A 16,412-nucleotide genomic window follows, 5' to 3' on the forward strand; every position below is an offset into this window, starting at 1 on the left:
GATTCACAGCTTCCTGAAAAACAAGTCAAAGCATTTGCCCTGTTGGGGGGTGTAGGCGATGTCTTCCTTACACTCCTGGGTCAGCACATGGAAGCCGGAAATAAGATCACCCAACAGAGACCATCTCAGTAGCACCCTGGATCTCAGTGTCTGCACCCACAAAATGTCACACCGCCAGGCCCTGGAAAGGATGTCCAGGTTTACTCCAGAATCCCTGTGGCCTGATGGGAAGCCTTGTTGTAGGAAGCTTGACCTAGCAAGAGTGTAGCCATGATGGATGTTGGCTGAATTCAGTTCGACTGAGAAGGTAGATGTGACCTAACTGAGCAAAAGAATGGGAACCTGGAAGTCATTGCTGACTCACTGGGTGCAGGTTGTTGTTTATCTTGCAGTGTTCTATGACTTCCCTCATTTATTTTTTGAGGTCGTTCATCCTTTAAGCGTCTTCATCCCAAATCAGATGGTCTTGACAGTTGACTTTAAAAGAACACCTCATCTGGAAAAAGCTAAATAAATTACTCTAAATTGACTGGTATCGATGACAGGATGATTTAAACATTTTTTCTCTGCACTATAATGATATTTTAAATATGACTTTCTCAAAGGAGAACCAAAAATACTTTACTTGTTGTAGCCTCAGTGAAACACCTGAACTTAATCCCATAGTGTAAAAGCTTTTTTGAATCAAATGATTCGGATCAATGTGCCTCTGAGTGTGGAGCCCCAGCAAGACATGTACAGTAAAATTACACACTAACGTGACACCCACGATATATTTATCATATTATGTCTGGCCTATACACTGCTTAGGCAGGTCTTCTGCAGGTTTATGTCCATATTGTCAGACAGTCAGTTCAAGTTCAAGTTTACCCTTCCTCCTGTTTCTTTCCCCACCATTATAAACATGTACATAGGCATGAACAAGCCCTCACTAAAATCTTGGGACTGAACTTCAACAGGAATCTCCTCATTATTCCTCCTACCCACGGCCTCCCTCTGTGGCAGTCCATTTTGCGTATTGTTTTCAGATGAATCGATTTGCTTCCTTGCCCAAAAATCTTCAGTGATCCTCTGCTGTTGAAAGTCTGCAATTTCTCATTCACTGCTCTGATACATTAGGTCATTTTTACGGCTGTCAGAGCCGAGAAGGTAACATAGAGGCTCATCAGGTCTGATCTGAGTCCCTCTTTTCCCTCCCTCATGAGTCATTTTCCCCTCCCACTGCTCAAGTATTTTCTCTGATGTGGAACATACTGTTCGTGCATACAGCCAAGACATTTAGGAGGTTCTTCCCCAGAGCAACTGTAGCGCTAACGAGGTCTGTACCAATATTCTGTTCATGGCTTATCCTCAGCCAGGAAAACTTTGAGTCATCTACTGTTTTAAATTATAGATTTTATTATTATTCGGGTATGGCGAGGCCAGCAGATCGGGAGACAACTGTCATGGAAAAGAAAATTTGTGATAGTTTCCAGGAGGACGGGGTGGGGCATGCCATGGGGGGCCCTATGGTGAAGCACCAGGGTGGGTGAGCACGGGGACACGTGGGCGGGTGAGAGCCTTTATTGCAGCTGAGGAAGCGATGGCTGAGGCAGGGTCAGCAGGCTAGGTGGGTTAGGACTGGCTGCTTTGAACAATTTCAGCAGGCTCTGGGGCATCGGAGCTGTCAGTAATTAGTATCTGGCCCTGAGGTGATGAGGGCAGGGGCACAGTGGTCCTGAGCGTGAGAGCCCCATTGAGCAGGTGGATGGGTGTGGAATCTGCATGGCTTCGTTTGCACATGAAGACTTGCTCACAGGTGAGCCCTTGCAGTTTGCTATCCTAGGAATCAACTGTTCGGTTGTCGGAAAAGTCACGAAGCGTTTTTGCAACGAAAAACATAGAAAAAATACCGTCATGACTTTTCCGACAACCCAATAGTTCTGGGAAGGCAGTCCCTCCAAGGTCAGCCAAGCCTAAAATGTCAAAGTGTCAAACATACAAAATGAAAAGACATGGTTAATATACCTACTCACCCTTACTGCCCCATCCCAGTGACGAACTAGCTGTGTAACCTTGAAGGACATCCTCTTGTTCCTTGTCTATAAAGTGAAGGAGCCAAGATTGTAGCACAGCCAAGAGCCCGCTGTTTCTTTGTGGGGATGAAGCCGCTGACACTTTACGCGACTTCTTCCCTCATTCCCAGTGGGTAGGTGCACTTTTCAGTCCCAGGGAATACCCCTGAGTGCATGTGAGCAGACCAGCGCTTGCTCTCTGGCTAATGAGCCAGGGCAGCCGATCAGCATGGCCGCCCCGAGACTTCACTTTAATCTCTTTCTTTTTTTTTTTTTTAAGGATTTTTATTGCAGAATTGGGGGATGGGAACAGCGCTGGGGAATTGGGGAAGAGGAACAGACAAGTTGCTGTCGTTTTGTTCTTCAGTCTAGTTGTGGAGGACGTTGCTTCACTGGCCCAAGTTGGGATCATCATTGCGCTCTTCCCCGGCGAGGCAGATCAGTCTCCGGCTTCCGGACAGCTGTTCACGCTGGCTGCTGGCTACATATGGTAGCCTATGGCAACCCACTGCAGCAGGGGCTGCAGCCTACGCCTTTGCCAGCGACTCATGGCAGCCCAGCTCCAGGTCGAGCTGTTGTTCAGCATCTTAGCTGTAGAGGGCAGTGTCACTGGCCCTCATATGTGGGATCCGAACCGGGGCCCTCTGGCATCCCAAGCCAGCTCTTAACCATCACGCCACTCGGCCGGCCCTTTATTCTCTTTCATATGTGGACTTTTCTGCCCACACTTTGGCCTGTGGGCTCTCTTTGGGATGTAATCATGGGCCCTGCTACTCTAATAGCTTTTGAGTTCTTGGTCTAGGCCAAATGATTATTCAGTGTAGAATATATGTCTTTGACCCATTTGACAGGTGACATTTAATAATGCCCTTGTGAAAGAGAGCTAAAAATAGCCCTGACATACAAGTGTAAGGCAAAGCATGGCAGGCAGACCTTCATACTGCAACTTTGAAAAATAAATCCCCATTTTATGTTGCAGAAGTATTAATCGAGTTGGCAATAAAGAGGAATGTGGAACTCATTTTTCAATACAAGAGCGGAAAATAAAATCCGTTTATTGACACTGATGTCTGTATAGGAGCTATAAAGATTGGAAGGCGAAATATTAATCCATTTGGCACAAATTAATAATCATTCTGTAAACTTAAACAGCATGGTAACTATTGTATGTTGGTGTTCAACATGGAAAAAAAAATCACAAGAAACAGTACTCGTGATTATAGTCAGCTTTTCCCCTCCTCAGATGAAGCAGGAAATTTAAATTGTGTTGTGAAAAGTTTTAAATTTCTTAGAAAACCAATAAATTGGATTTCATAAATATTGATGTTAATCAGAACATGATAAGGTTTTATAACATGTAGGAAGGAGTGAGCATAGTTTTATGTCTCTTTAATACAGAGTTTAATCAAACAGGTGTAAAAAGGAGAAATGGTATTTCACTAAACAAATGTACATTTTCAAATGTTAAATGAATAGCAGCTAGCAACCCAGTTAGCATATAATTTTAATTCTACTCATCAGGCTTTGCTTGTGATGACCTAATCATGGCTTTTCAATTCTTAAGATTTGAAAGGGAACTAAAATAATCAGTGCTTTAAAAACAAACAAAATGTCCACTAATGCTTGGAGTGGAAGTTTTTTTTGTTTCGTTTTGTTTTTGTTCCTATTCTGTGGTGAAGTTTGGGACCATGCGAAGCATACTGGAAAGACTGTGTTGAATTAGTGGAACAGAGTGGCTGGTGTGTGTGGGGGTGGGGTGGTGATGGGGGGGTGGTTGGAGGCAATTATGGTATGAGGAGTGAGAATGGTTAGACTTTGCCAAGAGAAAAAGGAAATTTGCTCATCCCTGATAGAGTGTGCTTTCAGAATTTGAATTTGGAAATCCACTGGTAAAAAAGAACCCTCATGAGCCAAAAGGCATTACCCAAATCTTGGAACTGCCATGTCTCTGTTGTTTCTTTCTCTGACTCTTGGCCTTTCTCTAAGGACCTTAGCCCACTTTTTTCCTGTCTCAATGCTTTCCTAATTCCTGGACTTCCTTGGGGTCCCTGGAGGAACTGTGAAGGGTCTGAAATTCTGCCCTCCTTGTAAGCTAGCTAATAAGTCAGCCTGCCACAGTTGTATAGATGCTGGTAGAAGACACGATACTTCTGGGTCAGAGATGAGGGACCGTTTGTTACTCATAGCAGTAGCCAGAATATCGGCATTCTTATCCCAGTTCCCTGAGCCCCATTTCCCATAGGGCAACTCAAAGAGGGCCAGATGATACCTGCACATGCAACGGGATGCATTACAGGAGACAAACTCTGCGCTTAGGAAACGGAATCTTTTATAATGGGCAGTAGGCTTGCCTGTCTATGATACTGTGTTTTATAAGAAGAAATGTGTATTTGGTCTTTGTCCCCATTTCTGGCACAGAGCTCTTAAAACCCTTTGAATTTCCAAAATGATGAGAGTAATAAAGGTGCCTTTTGTTATGTTAATGAAGTGATCTTTGGACCACACCTCAAGATGGGGGCTGCTCAGCAGAGGAACCAACCATGTAATTAGAGGGTTGGAATTTTCAGTTCCACCCCAGAGACCTCCGAGGGGAGGGAAGCTGGAGGTTGAATCAGTCCCCATTGGCCAATGATTTAATCAATCATGCCTATGTAATAAAGCCTCCATAAAAAACCAAAAAGTGGGGGCGGAGGGCATTGGAGAGCTTCCAGGTTAGTGAACACCTGAAGATTTGAGGCAAGTGGGATGCCTGGAGAAAGCATAGAAGCTCCACGCCCTTCCCTATGCCTTGCTGTATGCATCTCTTCCTTCCGCCTGTTCCTGAGTTATATAGCCTTTTAATAATAAACCAGTGATCTAATAAGTAAAATGTTTCCTGACTTCTGTGAGTCACTTTAGCAAATTAATCAAACCCAAGGAGGGGGTTGTGGGAACCTCTGATCTATAGCCTCTCAGTGGGAAGCACCTGGGACAACCTGGACTTTGCAATTGGCATTTGAAGTGGATGGCAGTCTTGTAGGACTGACCCCTTACTCTGTGAGATCTGACACTACTTCCAAGGAGGTAGAGTCAGAATTGAGTTGAGATCCAGCTGGTGACCAATGATTTCTTGGTGACTTGGGGAAACCCCCCCCACACACACACACACATTAGAATTGTGATCAGACTTTTATTTTGCTTCAAAGGGAGGCACTACCTTTCTTGCATGGATGTTCACTAAACGTACTTGAAGAAAGTCAACACCAAAGGGTAGTCGGTGCCTCGTTCACAGGATGTGCAGAAATGCAAGACACCCGTGGAGAAATCTCTCCTAACAATGGCTTCTGCTGTTTCCCCAGCTCCCTGTGTCCCTGGGAATGGTCAGTGGTGGGTATGAAAGAGAAAGAAGTATCTTCTAGGAGCTGTATGTAGTCAGGTGTGGTCCGCTCCTCCCATGAACCTTTTCAGGAGGTCTTTTTAAACTTTCTAAAGACCCTTGGTGATCCTCGTTTGAGTCAAATGTTGGGAAACAATAAGGTAGTTATAAAAATGTCTAACAGTTATTAAACCCTCACTGTGTGCTGTGCTGTATACTAAGCACATTACTATCTATCTCACTTTAGCTCTCTGAGATGATTGGGGGGGGGGCGTGAGCATTACCTCCATTTTTTTTTAATAGATGAGAAACCCTAGTTAAGGGCACTAAACAGGAAGTGGAAAGATGAGACTCAAATACAAGTTGTCAAAGTCCACAGCTCTGTGCTCAGATTCTACAATATTTTCAAACACGTTGGAATCCCTGTTTTTTGGATGGAGAAATGGAGGCTTAAGGAGGCTGATGCACTTGACTGAGACCACACAACAAATTCGTGGGGAGCCTGGGAGCCCCGCCCAGACTGTTTGGTCATGAGATATTGTGTACACACGCCCCAGTGGTCATGGGTGCTCGTGTCGTAGACCCTGAAGTGCCCTCAGATACTGAAGCTTCTTTTGAAACAGAAAAATGTTAGTAATAGGCTCACTGTAGTCCAATATCTCTCTTTCTTTGAAAAGATAAGCACATATGTTTAATTTAATCACCACATTAACTAAACTTCAACTGCTTCATGGGCCTTTATCTTCTTTCAGAAAACTTCAAGTGCCCGAGAGCCTCACACACTTGGGTCATTCACAACCTTCCAGCAAGCCCTGCAGCTGGCCGTGTTTTCCCCTTGAATTCTAAAAGTCACTAATGAGTCAGCGTCCTCCCTCCTAACTCCCACTTAGCACTTTCTTTCTGGTTTCTTCCCAGAGAGAGAAATGACTTGCAAAAAAAAAAAAATTTTTTTTTCTATATAATAAACATCTGAGGGTTTTTCATTCAAATGAGATGCCATGTAATTTTGCTCTTAACCTAAGCCCTAGGCAAAAATCTATTTAAAATGCGTATTTATAGATACAAGGAGACCTGGAAACACACACATAGAATTTTTCCTACCCCAGGTTCCCTTGGCAACCATTTCACCAGCATCTTCCAATAGACCTTTAAAGCTTGGCTAAGGCATGTGTATTAATTTTATAGATGTACTTAATAGTGCTCATTAACTCCACAGTTCCCAGATTCTCCCAAATTCTCCTAAGGGGACTTTGTGCCTTTGTGAAAACGTTATACCACCAACAGAACAGAAGCCTTTTAAAAGTGGTTTCTTCTAGTGATTTTCTTAGAAATACTTGTGGGTTTTCTTGTCACCACAGTGTTGCCTCATCATAATTCTCTTGTTTAATTATGGAGGATGTTGTGTGATGCTTATAAACACATTAACCATGTTTACATTTCCATGTTATAGGTGTATACTTTATCAGATCTGACTAAAATGAGGACATCATTAGATTTCTATATGTGCATTGATTTTTATGGAAAAGTTCTTGAAAAGTTGGAACCACAGCTCTTTTTATTTTTTTTGTCTAGCTGTATTTACCATCATTTTGGTGTTCAGTAAGTGCTTCAACTCTTCATTTGAACAGCTATAAAAATTGGTTTGAATTTTTTAAAGACGTTTCCTCCAAGATAAGTAATCATATTTTCATTTCAAGCTACATGTGAGTCGTTCCTGCTACTGCCAGTCGAGGATTGGGATTGTGACAGATAACTTCTTTAGGTGAGATCATAGGAACAAATTGTCAGAGAGACACTGACAATGTAGGTTTTGGAGTTTGAATGAGAAGTTATAAAGTAAATGCATTCTGTCATTTGTAGAAAAAGAACTTAAGGTATAAATGATTTGGAGATGAAGAGGGAGAAGGCAAAACAAGGCATGCTTTCCCCGTGGCCTGTCTGTGTTTGCAGGCACTTTCGTACCATCCTGAGGGGGGTTGTTCTATGCGCCTGTGGAGTGCGTACTGTCATTCCTTCCTCATGGCCCTGCCATTATGTTTGCTCTAAACTTGGTACTTAGAGACGCTCTTTCTCAAGCCAACAATTTGAAACAGCCTTGTTGCATTTAGTTCTAAATCTGTGGCAGGTAGAAAGGAAATGACTAAATGATAATGCTGGGCTAAATGATAATGTTTAGTTTTCTACCCGCAAAGCAGATGTTCTTGATACTTCTTAGAATGGACTAGTTTGTGCCCACAGAGCAAAACGCTTCATGTTTGCCAAGAAGAAAGGAGCCCTGAATCATGCTGGAGGAAGAATTCCTGAGCACTTGTTTCTTCCTTCTGGATTCTACCACTCACTGGCTGACGAAAACCTGAGAGTGCTCTACAGGCAATGGCTGAATTCATGATCAGGGAAAATGTGTGCTGCGTGACAGTGTGTAAGGAGAAGAGGCCTGAGCACACACCCCACCCACCGTGAGGAGGCAAGTTTGGAACCCATGATGGGGACTGTGTAAGTCAGCGTTCTCCAGAGAAACAGGACCAAAAGGATGTATAAATGCATTTATAGAAAGAGATTTATTATAAGGAATGGACTCATGCAATTATGGAGGCTGACAAGTCCCAAGATCTACAAGGTGACGCAGCAAGCCAGAGGCCCAGGAAGAGCCGGTATTCCAGTTTGAGCCTGAGAGCAGGAAGAAGCCGATGTCCGAGCTCAAAGGCTGAGTAAGAGGAATACTCTTACTCAGCGGAAGGGCAGCCTTTTTGTTCTAGTCAGGCCTTCAACTGATTGGATGAGGCCCACCCACACACTAGGGAGAGCATTCTGCTTTACTTAGTCTACTGAGTTAAGCGTTCATCTCATCCCAAAACACAGAAATGCGCAGAGTAATGTTTGACCAAATATCGGGGCACCTTGTGGCCCAGTGAGGTTGACACATTAACCGTCAGATACTAAAAAGGAAGGCTATGAGATGGGAGGAGAAAGAGGTGGGTGCAATTTCAAGGAAATGGTCCTCAGCCATATAGTGTTATCCCAGGACAGCACAGAATCTGAGGAGTGCAACACCACCATCCACTCTAGCTAGTTTAAGTGGAAAATATGTTTATTAAAGCTCTTGGGTAGCTCAGAGAACTTCTGGGAGGATGAGGCTCGCAGCCCAAACCATGCCTAGGCCATATGGTGAGACTTAGCCAGGGTTACTAACTCCCTCCCTCCTGCCCTGAGGTAGGGCAGCTTGCACAGCTAGATGCCTCCTCCGTGGTCCCTTTGGTCAGGAGAAGCAACTGCTGCTTTATGTTGCTGTTTTCCAAATCAGAATCCAGCAAGAAGGCATCAGATGAGCAGAGCCAACATCCTGTCCTTCGTTTTCGCTACCAGGAAGGCTGGGAAAACAAGTTTCTGTCTTCTGCTTTGGCCAGATGTGTGATGTGGGAACATACTCAGATGAAGGAAGGCTGTTCAGAAGATGCCGGATTGGCCATCAAGACTCATCTTCCCATGCTACCTGACCCTCCAGTCTCAGCTTCCAGTTTCGTCTCTTCCAAGAAGCATTCTCCAAGTGAACGTGATACGCCGCAGTCGGAGCCGATATTCATGTAGTGCATACCTGTTTAGCTAGTGCTCTTTTCAATTCAACAGTATGGCTCCTGGATACCCCTTTTTAAATTTTTAAATAGCATCCCTATATGACCTCTACCTCTAGGATACTTTCAGATCTCTTTACTTTCTTTGTTTTGTTTTTGTTTATAAATTCCAGGTCTCATTAGTCGCTTCTTAGCTATGTTTTTAACTCTATTTTACCCAGTTTCATACCTTTTGCTCTCTGGCACGTGGGTTGGTCCTAACTCTCCCTACCCTCCAAAAACTGTAAACTTCTTAAAAATAAGAGCCATATCTCTTTTCTTTTTTTTAACCTCCCATGGTACCTAGTATCATACCAAGCATACAATAGCTGATTGAGAAATATTTTCTGATTAAATGTAATTAATTAGTTATCTGAATTGATTAATGTTTTTCAAATGAATTTTGATAGTATCTATTTTAAAAAATGAATATGAAATAAATTGAGCAACAACAACAAAGAAACCTGGGGATATTTAGGTCATGTACCACATGATATCCAGAAATGCCTGTAAGTTTTAGTTGATCGTTCAACATATATATTGGGTTGTCAGAAAAGTCATGATGCATTTTTGCAATGAAAAACATAGAAAAAATTACGTCATGACTTTTCCGACAACCCAATATATTGAGTGCCTACTATGTGTCAGACACTATTCTATGTGCTTGAGATACATGATAAAGAAGAAAAAAGAATCAAGACAACACAACTCTCTTCAAGCTTGCATTCTGGTAGAGTTAATAACAAATTATAATCATGCTACAATCGATAATGTCATGCATAAAAGGAAAAGTAGAGCAGGATAATATCAGACATGTAGGGTGGGATTGGATTGACATTTTAGATAGGATGGTCAGAATTGTAAAAAAAATTTTTTTTTAGATAGAAAATTGAAAGCTTACTGGGTATGAGATGATATAAAGAAGTTGTTATGTGAATTGGGTATGATAATGTCATTTTGGGTATGATTTTTTGAAGTCCTTATCTGTTGTACACTGAAATATTTATGGAGAAACAATGTGACCAAATACGATATCTGGGATTTGCTTCAAAATGTTCCAGCAGGGCCGGCCGAGTGGTGCGATGGTTAAGAACTGGCTTGGGACGCCAGAGGGCCCCGCCCCGGTTTGGATCCCACCTGAGGGCCAGTGACACTGCCCTCTACAGCTAAGATGCTGAACAACAGCTCAACCTGGAGCTGGGCTGTCGTGAGTCGCCGGCGACGGCGTAGGCTGCAGCCCCTGTGGCAGTGGGTTGCCATGGGCTACCGTGTGTAGCCAGCAGCCAGTGTGAGCGGCCAGCAGCCACAGTGAGCGGCCGTCCAGAAGCCGGCGACTGATGTGCCTCGCCCGGGAAGAGCGCAATGATGGTGCCAACTTGGGCCAGTGAAGCAACGTCCTCCACAACTAGACTGAAGAACAAAACGACAGCAACTTGTCTGTTCCCCTTCCCCCAATTCCCCAGCACTGTTCCCATCCCCCAATTCCCCAATAAAAATCTTAAAAAAAAAATCATTTAAAAGTGTAAAAACCATTCTTAGCTCATGGACTATACTAAAACAGGCAGCCGGCCACACCTGGCCCTCAGCCATATTTGGTGGTGTCACAGAAGGGTTTGAAGAGGGACAGGAAGTAGATCAATATGTCAGATAACTCCCTCTGGCTTTAGTGGGGTTTCAGGGGTCAGCTTGGAGGACAGTGGCAGTTTCTGTGAAGAGTTTGGGTGGCAGTCTGGTTGACAGATGGCAAGGGCCTGAAATAGGGTACTGTTAACAGGGCTAGGAAAGAAAGACCTGCTTTGAGACATACATTCTGGAATTAAAATCAGAACTTGGTGATGGATGTGCATAGTAGGAGTCCAAGGATGACATTCCAGCCTCGATTTAGTAATCAGGTCCCTCAGCTCAGCAGGTCCCTCAGCTCTCACTGGCCAACAAGGAAACATCTTAATGTAATTTAGGTCTGGGGCCATTTAGAGGGTCTTCCTTTTATCTACAAAATACCAGTACTGTTAGTAAATCGTGACTCACTCACCTAGTCCTAAGATTACTCCCCTGGTAGTAATAATTTTGTTCGCTGTTGAATGGATAATCGAATTCTAAATGTTATTCTAGAAAAAGGATACCCCAATGGGAAATTTCTGTAACTTCTGCTCAGTGTTGCTGTGAACCTAAAACTGCTCTAAAAAGAAAAACCTATTTTTAAAAAATGAACTAGATCTAGAGCTATTGAACTGGAGGACTTTTCATCCTATACTATTGTATGAATAAAGCAAATAGCAAAACAAAACAAAAAAATTATACCCCAGTGGTCTGTAATCATTACCTAGCCATATTGACTTTTTTTTTTTTACGCCCTGTCACACCAAAAGAAGTAGCTAAATAATCTCTTTCAAAGTATACAAATTGCAAAATATAAATTAGGCTTCCTATATGAGACAGAATTCAAGTGGTAGACTTTAGAATGTTGATTACAGTAGAACTGCTTTTTCTGTTTATATAGGAAGCCTTTAGCTTTTCCCAAATCTCAGCTGCTTTTGCCTTCTCAGCAAACAGTGGAGAGCAGAACCCTTGTAATCCCAATTGTTAATAAATGTTGCATTACCATAAAATTGCATAAATCATCAGTGCAGCGCTACAAAACCACCTTCCCACACACACTCCCTGTTCTAGAGGATTCCTATGCGCATATTAATGAAAACTGAGTTAATTTATGCTACAACTTTGCCTGTCTCCTGGGGACAAGGAAGATGGAGTTAAATAAGAAAGCACTGGTGTGGGGCACATCCTGCAAATCTGCATTAAGATGGTGCTGATAAGATTGGAGGGAATTGACTAAATAGGCTTTGTAATGTCATAACCTTGATTGTCGTGATGTTGATTTTATCCCTCTTGGCATTAGTTTTCTCTTCCTATAGTTGTTTCTGTGGCACTTTTTTTTTTTTCTCTCTGCAAGGTTTGGAGACATTTATTTGGTACAGATCTATAGTACCTAGGTCTAGGATTCTTTACCTGTTTGTTCTCTGTGGTCATCTAGTCAATGTGTTAAGTCAGTCTGTGAAAAAGAGGGTGAGAGAATGATTGACTGAAATTCGTAGTGTGAAAAGGGTGCTCTGGTATCATAAGATAGTTGGCAAGTTACCAAGATGGAGGTCCTCAAAGCAAAAGAAATTCTTCTCAATGTGGTTGCCCGGTTGAGGAAGAGCTTTGGATATAAAGTTAGTAACCCCTGGGAGGGTTGTCTTGTCCTTCCACTTTGTTTTATACCCTTCTCCCTCCAACTGCCTTGTGTGTGCACCATCCTGACACCCTCGGACACTGTGCCTTCAAGCATAGCGATTGGCATAACATAATGGTAAACCCTTTTGTTTAGGCTTACTCAGTAAGGCGTTGAGCTAAATGTTCCCACCTGTATGTCGCGATGTGTTTTGTTATCATCCCCAGTTTAGAGATGAGGAATCTGAGATCTGGACAGAATGAGTAACTTGCCCAAGGTCACGTGGCTACAATTTGGTGGAACTACAATTGAAAGCTGGAGTGTGGGTCACTGTAGAACTCTGGAGTGTGGACCACTGGGCAGTTCCCGCAGGGGCAACTGCCACGTGCCTCCCTCCCCCTACTGTCAGGCTCCTTATGTCACTGGGTACTGTCCACTCCCTTCACACTTAAGGGGCAGGGGTTTATTGGAGCAGGATACACTTCTGATTGTTCTGGAATAGAATCCTTTAATTGACGTCCACTGTGATGCTGGAGTCTGCTTCATCATCTCTTCCTGGGTTATTACAGAGGCCTCTTCACCAGTTGCTCAGTCTCGTCTCATATCTCCCCCAGTTCATCCTTCACCCAGAGCCAGACTGACTTCCCATTGCCCTTGGGATAAAGAATGATCCTTTTAGGTTGCTCATGGAGCCATGAGGGACTGGCCCCTACTTACCTCACTAGCTTTGTCTCTCACTGGGCCTCAGATCCTTCGCACTCTCCATCCAGCTTTCAGAACCTGTTTCCACTTCTCCAAGAAGCATGGCTTTTTCTCGCCTCTGAGCCTTTGCATATGCTGTTCCGTTAGGGCCCCCTGTGCCTGTACCAAGCATCCCTCGGGCATAGCACTTGCCTACGTATTCCTTTTCTTTACCGCTGTAGTTCGCATAATTAATCACAATTCTAGGGAGAGAGTAGCAGCTTAATAAACATCTTTTGCATAAATAAATGAAAATGATCCATTCTATTTTAACTTTTTTAACATTAATTTGAATCTGTCCATTTCTTACATTCGTTATCTGTTGTTTGCCAGTGTTACAAACTCAGCTTTATTGATATTTTTAAACATTTACTTTTTAATTTTTTTTCTCCTTCTAAACTTATCTTCTCCCACTCTATGGGTTCTCCCTTTTGATGATCTGTAGACTGCATTTTGATCTAGTCTTCATGGTTACCAGCACAGCAGTCCTGGGCTGCTCGTATCCATGTTCCCTGGGACCATTGAAGAATATGGCTGCAAATCTTAGAGCATTTTGTAGCAGCTGGAGCCTGTTGGGGCTGTGTTTGCAGGCAGCACTGGGAAGGATAAGAGCATTGTGTCTGTTGAGCAATGTCTTAAAGGCATTGGATTTTTATCTCAATTATTTGTTGATATGAGCAGGGAGGAACAAAGAGAAAGCAGCTTATGAGGATCATTGGTTTTGAACAAAATAGGACATCGTGTAAACGAAAACAGGATTTCTAAGAAGAAATTTTTCCCTGGTTAAAATGACTCATATTTTGGATGTAGATCTAGGTTTTCTTATCATATCACACTTTCCACCTCTTATCGTAGTTACAGCAGAATCGCTATTGAAGTCGCCCAGTTAACAGCTGTTGTTCTGTTTTGCTTTATCCTCCTCCAGAGGTGACACTGAAGGTCCACATCAGTGACGCCAGCACCCATCAGCCCGTGCCCGATGCGCTTATCGAGATTTTCACCAACCAGGTCTCCATTGCTTCTGGCAGCTCGGGGACAGATGGCGTCGCCTTCATCAAGTTCCAGTATAAGCTGGGCAGCCAGTTGATCGTCACCGCCACGAAGCACGCCTACGTGCCAAACTCTGCCCCGTGGAAGCCAATCCGATTACCCGGTAAGACGGTCTTGACCTTTCTCTGAAACAGAGCTCGTGGTCCAGCCCGTGATGGAGTCACACCCAGAAACCATTTTGGAAGTGCAAGTCAGACAGGAAAATATTTGTCGAGTGTCTGCTTTACCTTGTGAGGCCCCTTATGTGAAGAAAAGGTGAGATCAGGTATGAAGCTGGCTGGGGCTCCACCTTATTACACGCACACCGTGGGCTCAAAGCCGTGGAGTGTCTGCTCACTTCCGCAGCGTTCCGTTCTGTACCTTATGGATTATAACTAGCTAGATGAATGGGGCTTTCTCACTCTCCTCCCTGGGCTTCAGGGCATAGCTGGCCAAAGACGAGGGGAGCCATGATGAGACTGTCTTTATCTCTTCCCTGTCTTACCTGCCAAGGGAAAAACGCTCCTGTGTGTTTCCTCTGCTCTCAGTACTCTCCTTCACTTCGGGCCCTTCTGAGCGCCAGACATGTGGATCACCAAACAATTCACAGATTCTCAGACACCAGCCAGGTGTCGTACAGTTGAATTCAAGTCTCACACTATCTACCTGGACACAGCATCAGGTTCCACAGGCTAAGGACTCAGTCCCACAAGACTGGCCCCGCACCCCCACCACATTTCAGATGCCAATCGCAAGTCCAGGTTGTCACCTGTGATTCGGACTGACCAGCTATAGATCGGAGGTTCCCACGACCTTCTCCTTAGGGTCAATTAATTTGCTAGAGTGGTTCATAGAACTCAGAGAAACAGTTTACTTACTAAATCACCAATTTATTATAAAGGCAATTAAAGAAACAGCTGGAAGAGATGCATAGGGCACAGTATATAGGAAGGGGCGCAGAACTCTCATGCCCCCCAGGTGTGCCATCCTCCCAACACCTCCACCTGTTCACTAACCCAGAAGCTCTCCAAACCCCATGCTTTGGGGGTTTTATGGAGGCTTCATTACAAAGTCATGATTCATTAAATCATTGGTCACTGGTGATTTGTTCAACTTCCAGCCCCTCTCCCCTTCCTAGAGGTCCAGGTGGGGCTGAAAGTTTCAATCCTCTCATCACTTGGTTGGCTCCCCTGGCAACCAGCCCCCCCTCCTTCGGCTGTCGGCTGGGCTGTCGGGGCTTTTCAAAAACCACTATATTAACATAAACTTCAGCATGGTTGAAAGGGGGCTTATTATACATAACAAAAGACACCTTTATTGCTCTGATCACTTAGGAAATTCCAAGGGTTTTTAGGGGCTCTGTACTAGAAATGGGGAGCAAGACCAAATACACATTTCTTAATTTTAAATCACAATATCGGTTTACCACTCACCACTTCAAAGTAGCCGGTTCACCACAAGTGGCAAGGGCGTGCCTGACACAGATTCAGCAGGGGATGAGGTCGGTGGGGAGCAGCAGTTAGGTCTCCTCTGTCCCTCACCTAAAGCTCCATCTAGTGCCTGGACCAAATTACATGTTGACGACATTAGGTGAGCAACAAGGATGGGCTGAGGGCTGACATGGATGGCTGCTACCAGGGGAGTCAGGGCTTCTGAAAACCAGGGTGGGTGTTAAAAACCAACTGACCTGGGTTCTGGCTCCCAGTCTGTGCTTGAGCCCCTCTAGCTTTCATGCCAACCTCTGTAAAACGAGCTAATCCCATTTCATAGAGAGTTTTTCTGTTTAAAAAGTAGTGAACATGTGTAAAGTAACTTACAGTGCTTAACATGGTAGGTGCTCAATACAGACGTATGTAGCACCCAGCACATTGCCTGGTGAAATACCAGTGTTAATGCTCATCTTCACACCACAGCACACCAGACACACTCCATCAGGGACACCGCTGCCCTGGGGACACATGGGAGCTAAGTGTGTCTTTCTGTACCTGTCTTATAAAGCCCCGATGTCTACCCTCATTCACAAAGTTCTCTTTAGTTCAATTTACATTTTTTAAGTACCTACTATGTGCCAGACACTGCCTGGGGCACAGAGAAGACAGATCTAGAGACACAGAACTTCCCCTAGGAAGTTTATAATTTAGTTGGAAGTCAGCCACAGAAGCCATTTCCGTCTAAGGGGATAAATACTGGTAGATATATGTGCATATGTGCGTAGGGGCTGCTGGGGAGGGACGTTAACCAGGCTAGATGAGTGAATGAAGGCTTATGGGAGGAGGTGAGAGGGGGAGGGGAGTGTTGAGGATGACTAGATAGTAGCATCAGGAGGTGCTTATCAAAACACAGATTCCAGGACTCAGCTATTGAATTAGGGAGGTTGATTCAGGAACTTACCCTTTAACAAGCAACTCCTG

General features: G+C 44.0%; 1 protein-coding gene across 1 annotated transcript in view; it reads left to right on the forward strand.

The window, feature by feature from the left end:
• Positions 1 to 16,412, forward strand: part of LOC109374601 (protein FAM171A1-like) — a gene marked incomplete at its 3' end in the record, with an annotated part of 72,425 nt that overhangs the window by 52,624 nt on the left and 3,389 nt on the right. The window contains exon 2 of the mRNA XM_019629339.1: positions 13,898 to 14,125. Coding sequence (XP_019484884.1) covers positions 13,898 to 14,125 — 228 coding nt within the window. The remainder of the gene's footprint in view (positions 1 to 13,897; positions 14,126 to 16,412) is intronic.

The sequence above is a fragment of the Hipposideros armiger genome, unplaced genomic scaffold, assembly GCF_001890085.2.
Source record: "Hipposideros armiger isolate ML-2016 unplaced genomic scaffold, ASM189008v1 scaffold_844, whole genome shotgun sequence".
Lineage (NCBI taxonomy): Eukaryota > Metazoa > Chordata > Mammalia > Chiroptera > Hipposideridae > Hipposideros > Hipposideros armiger.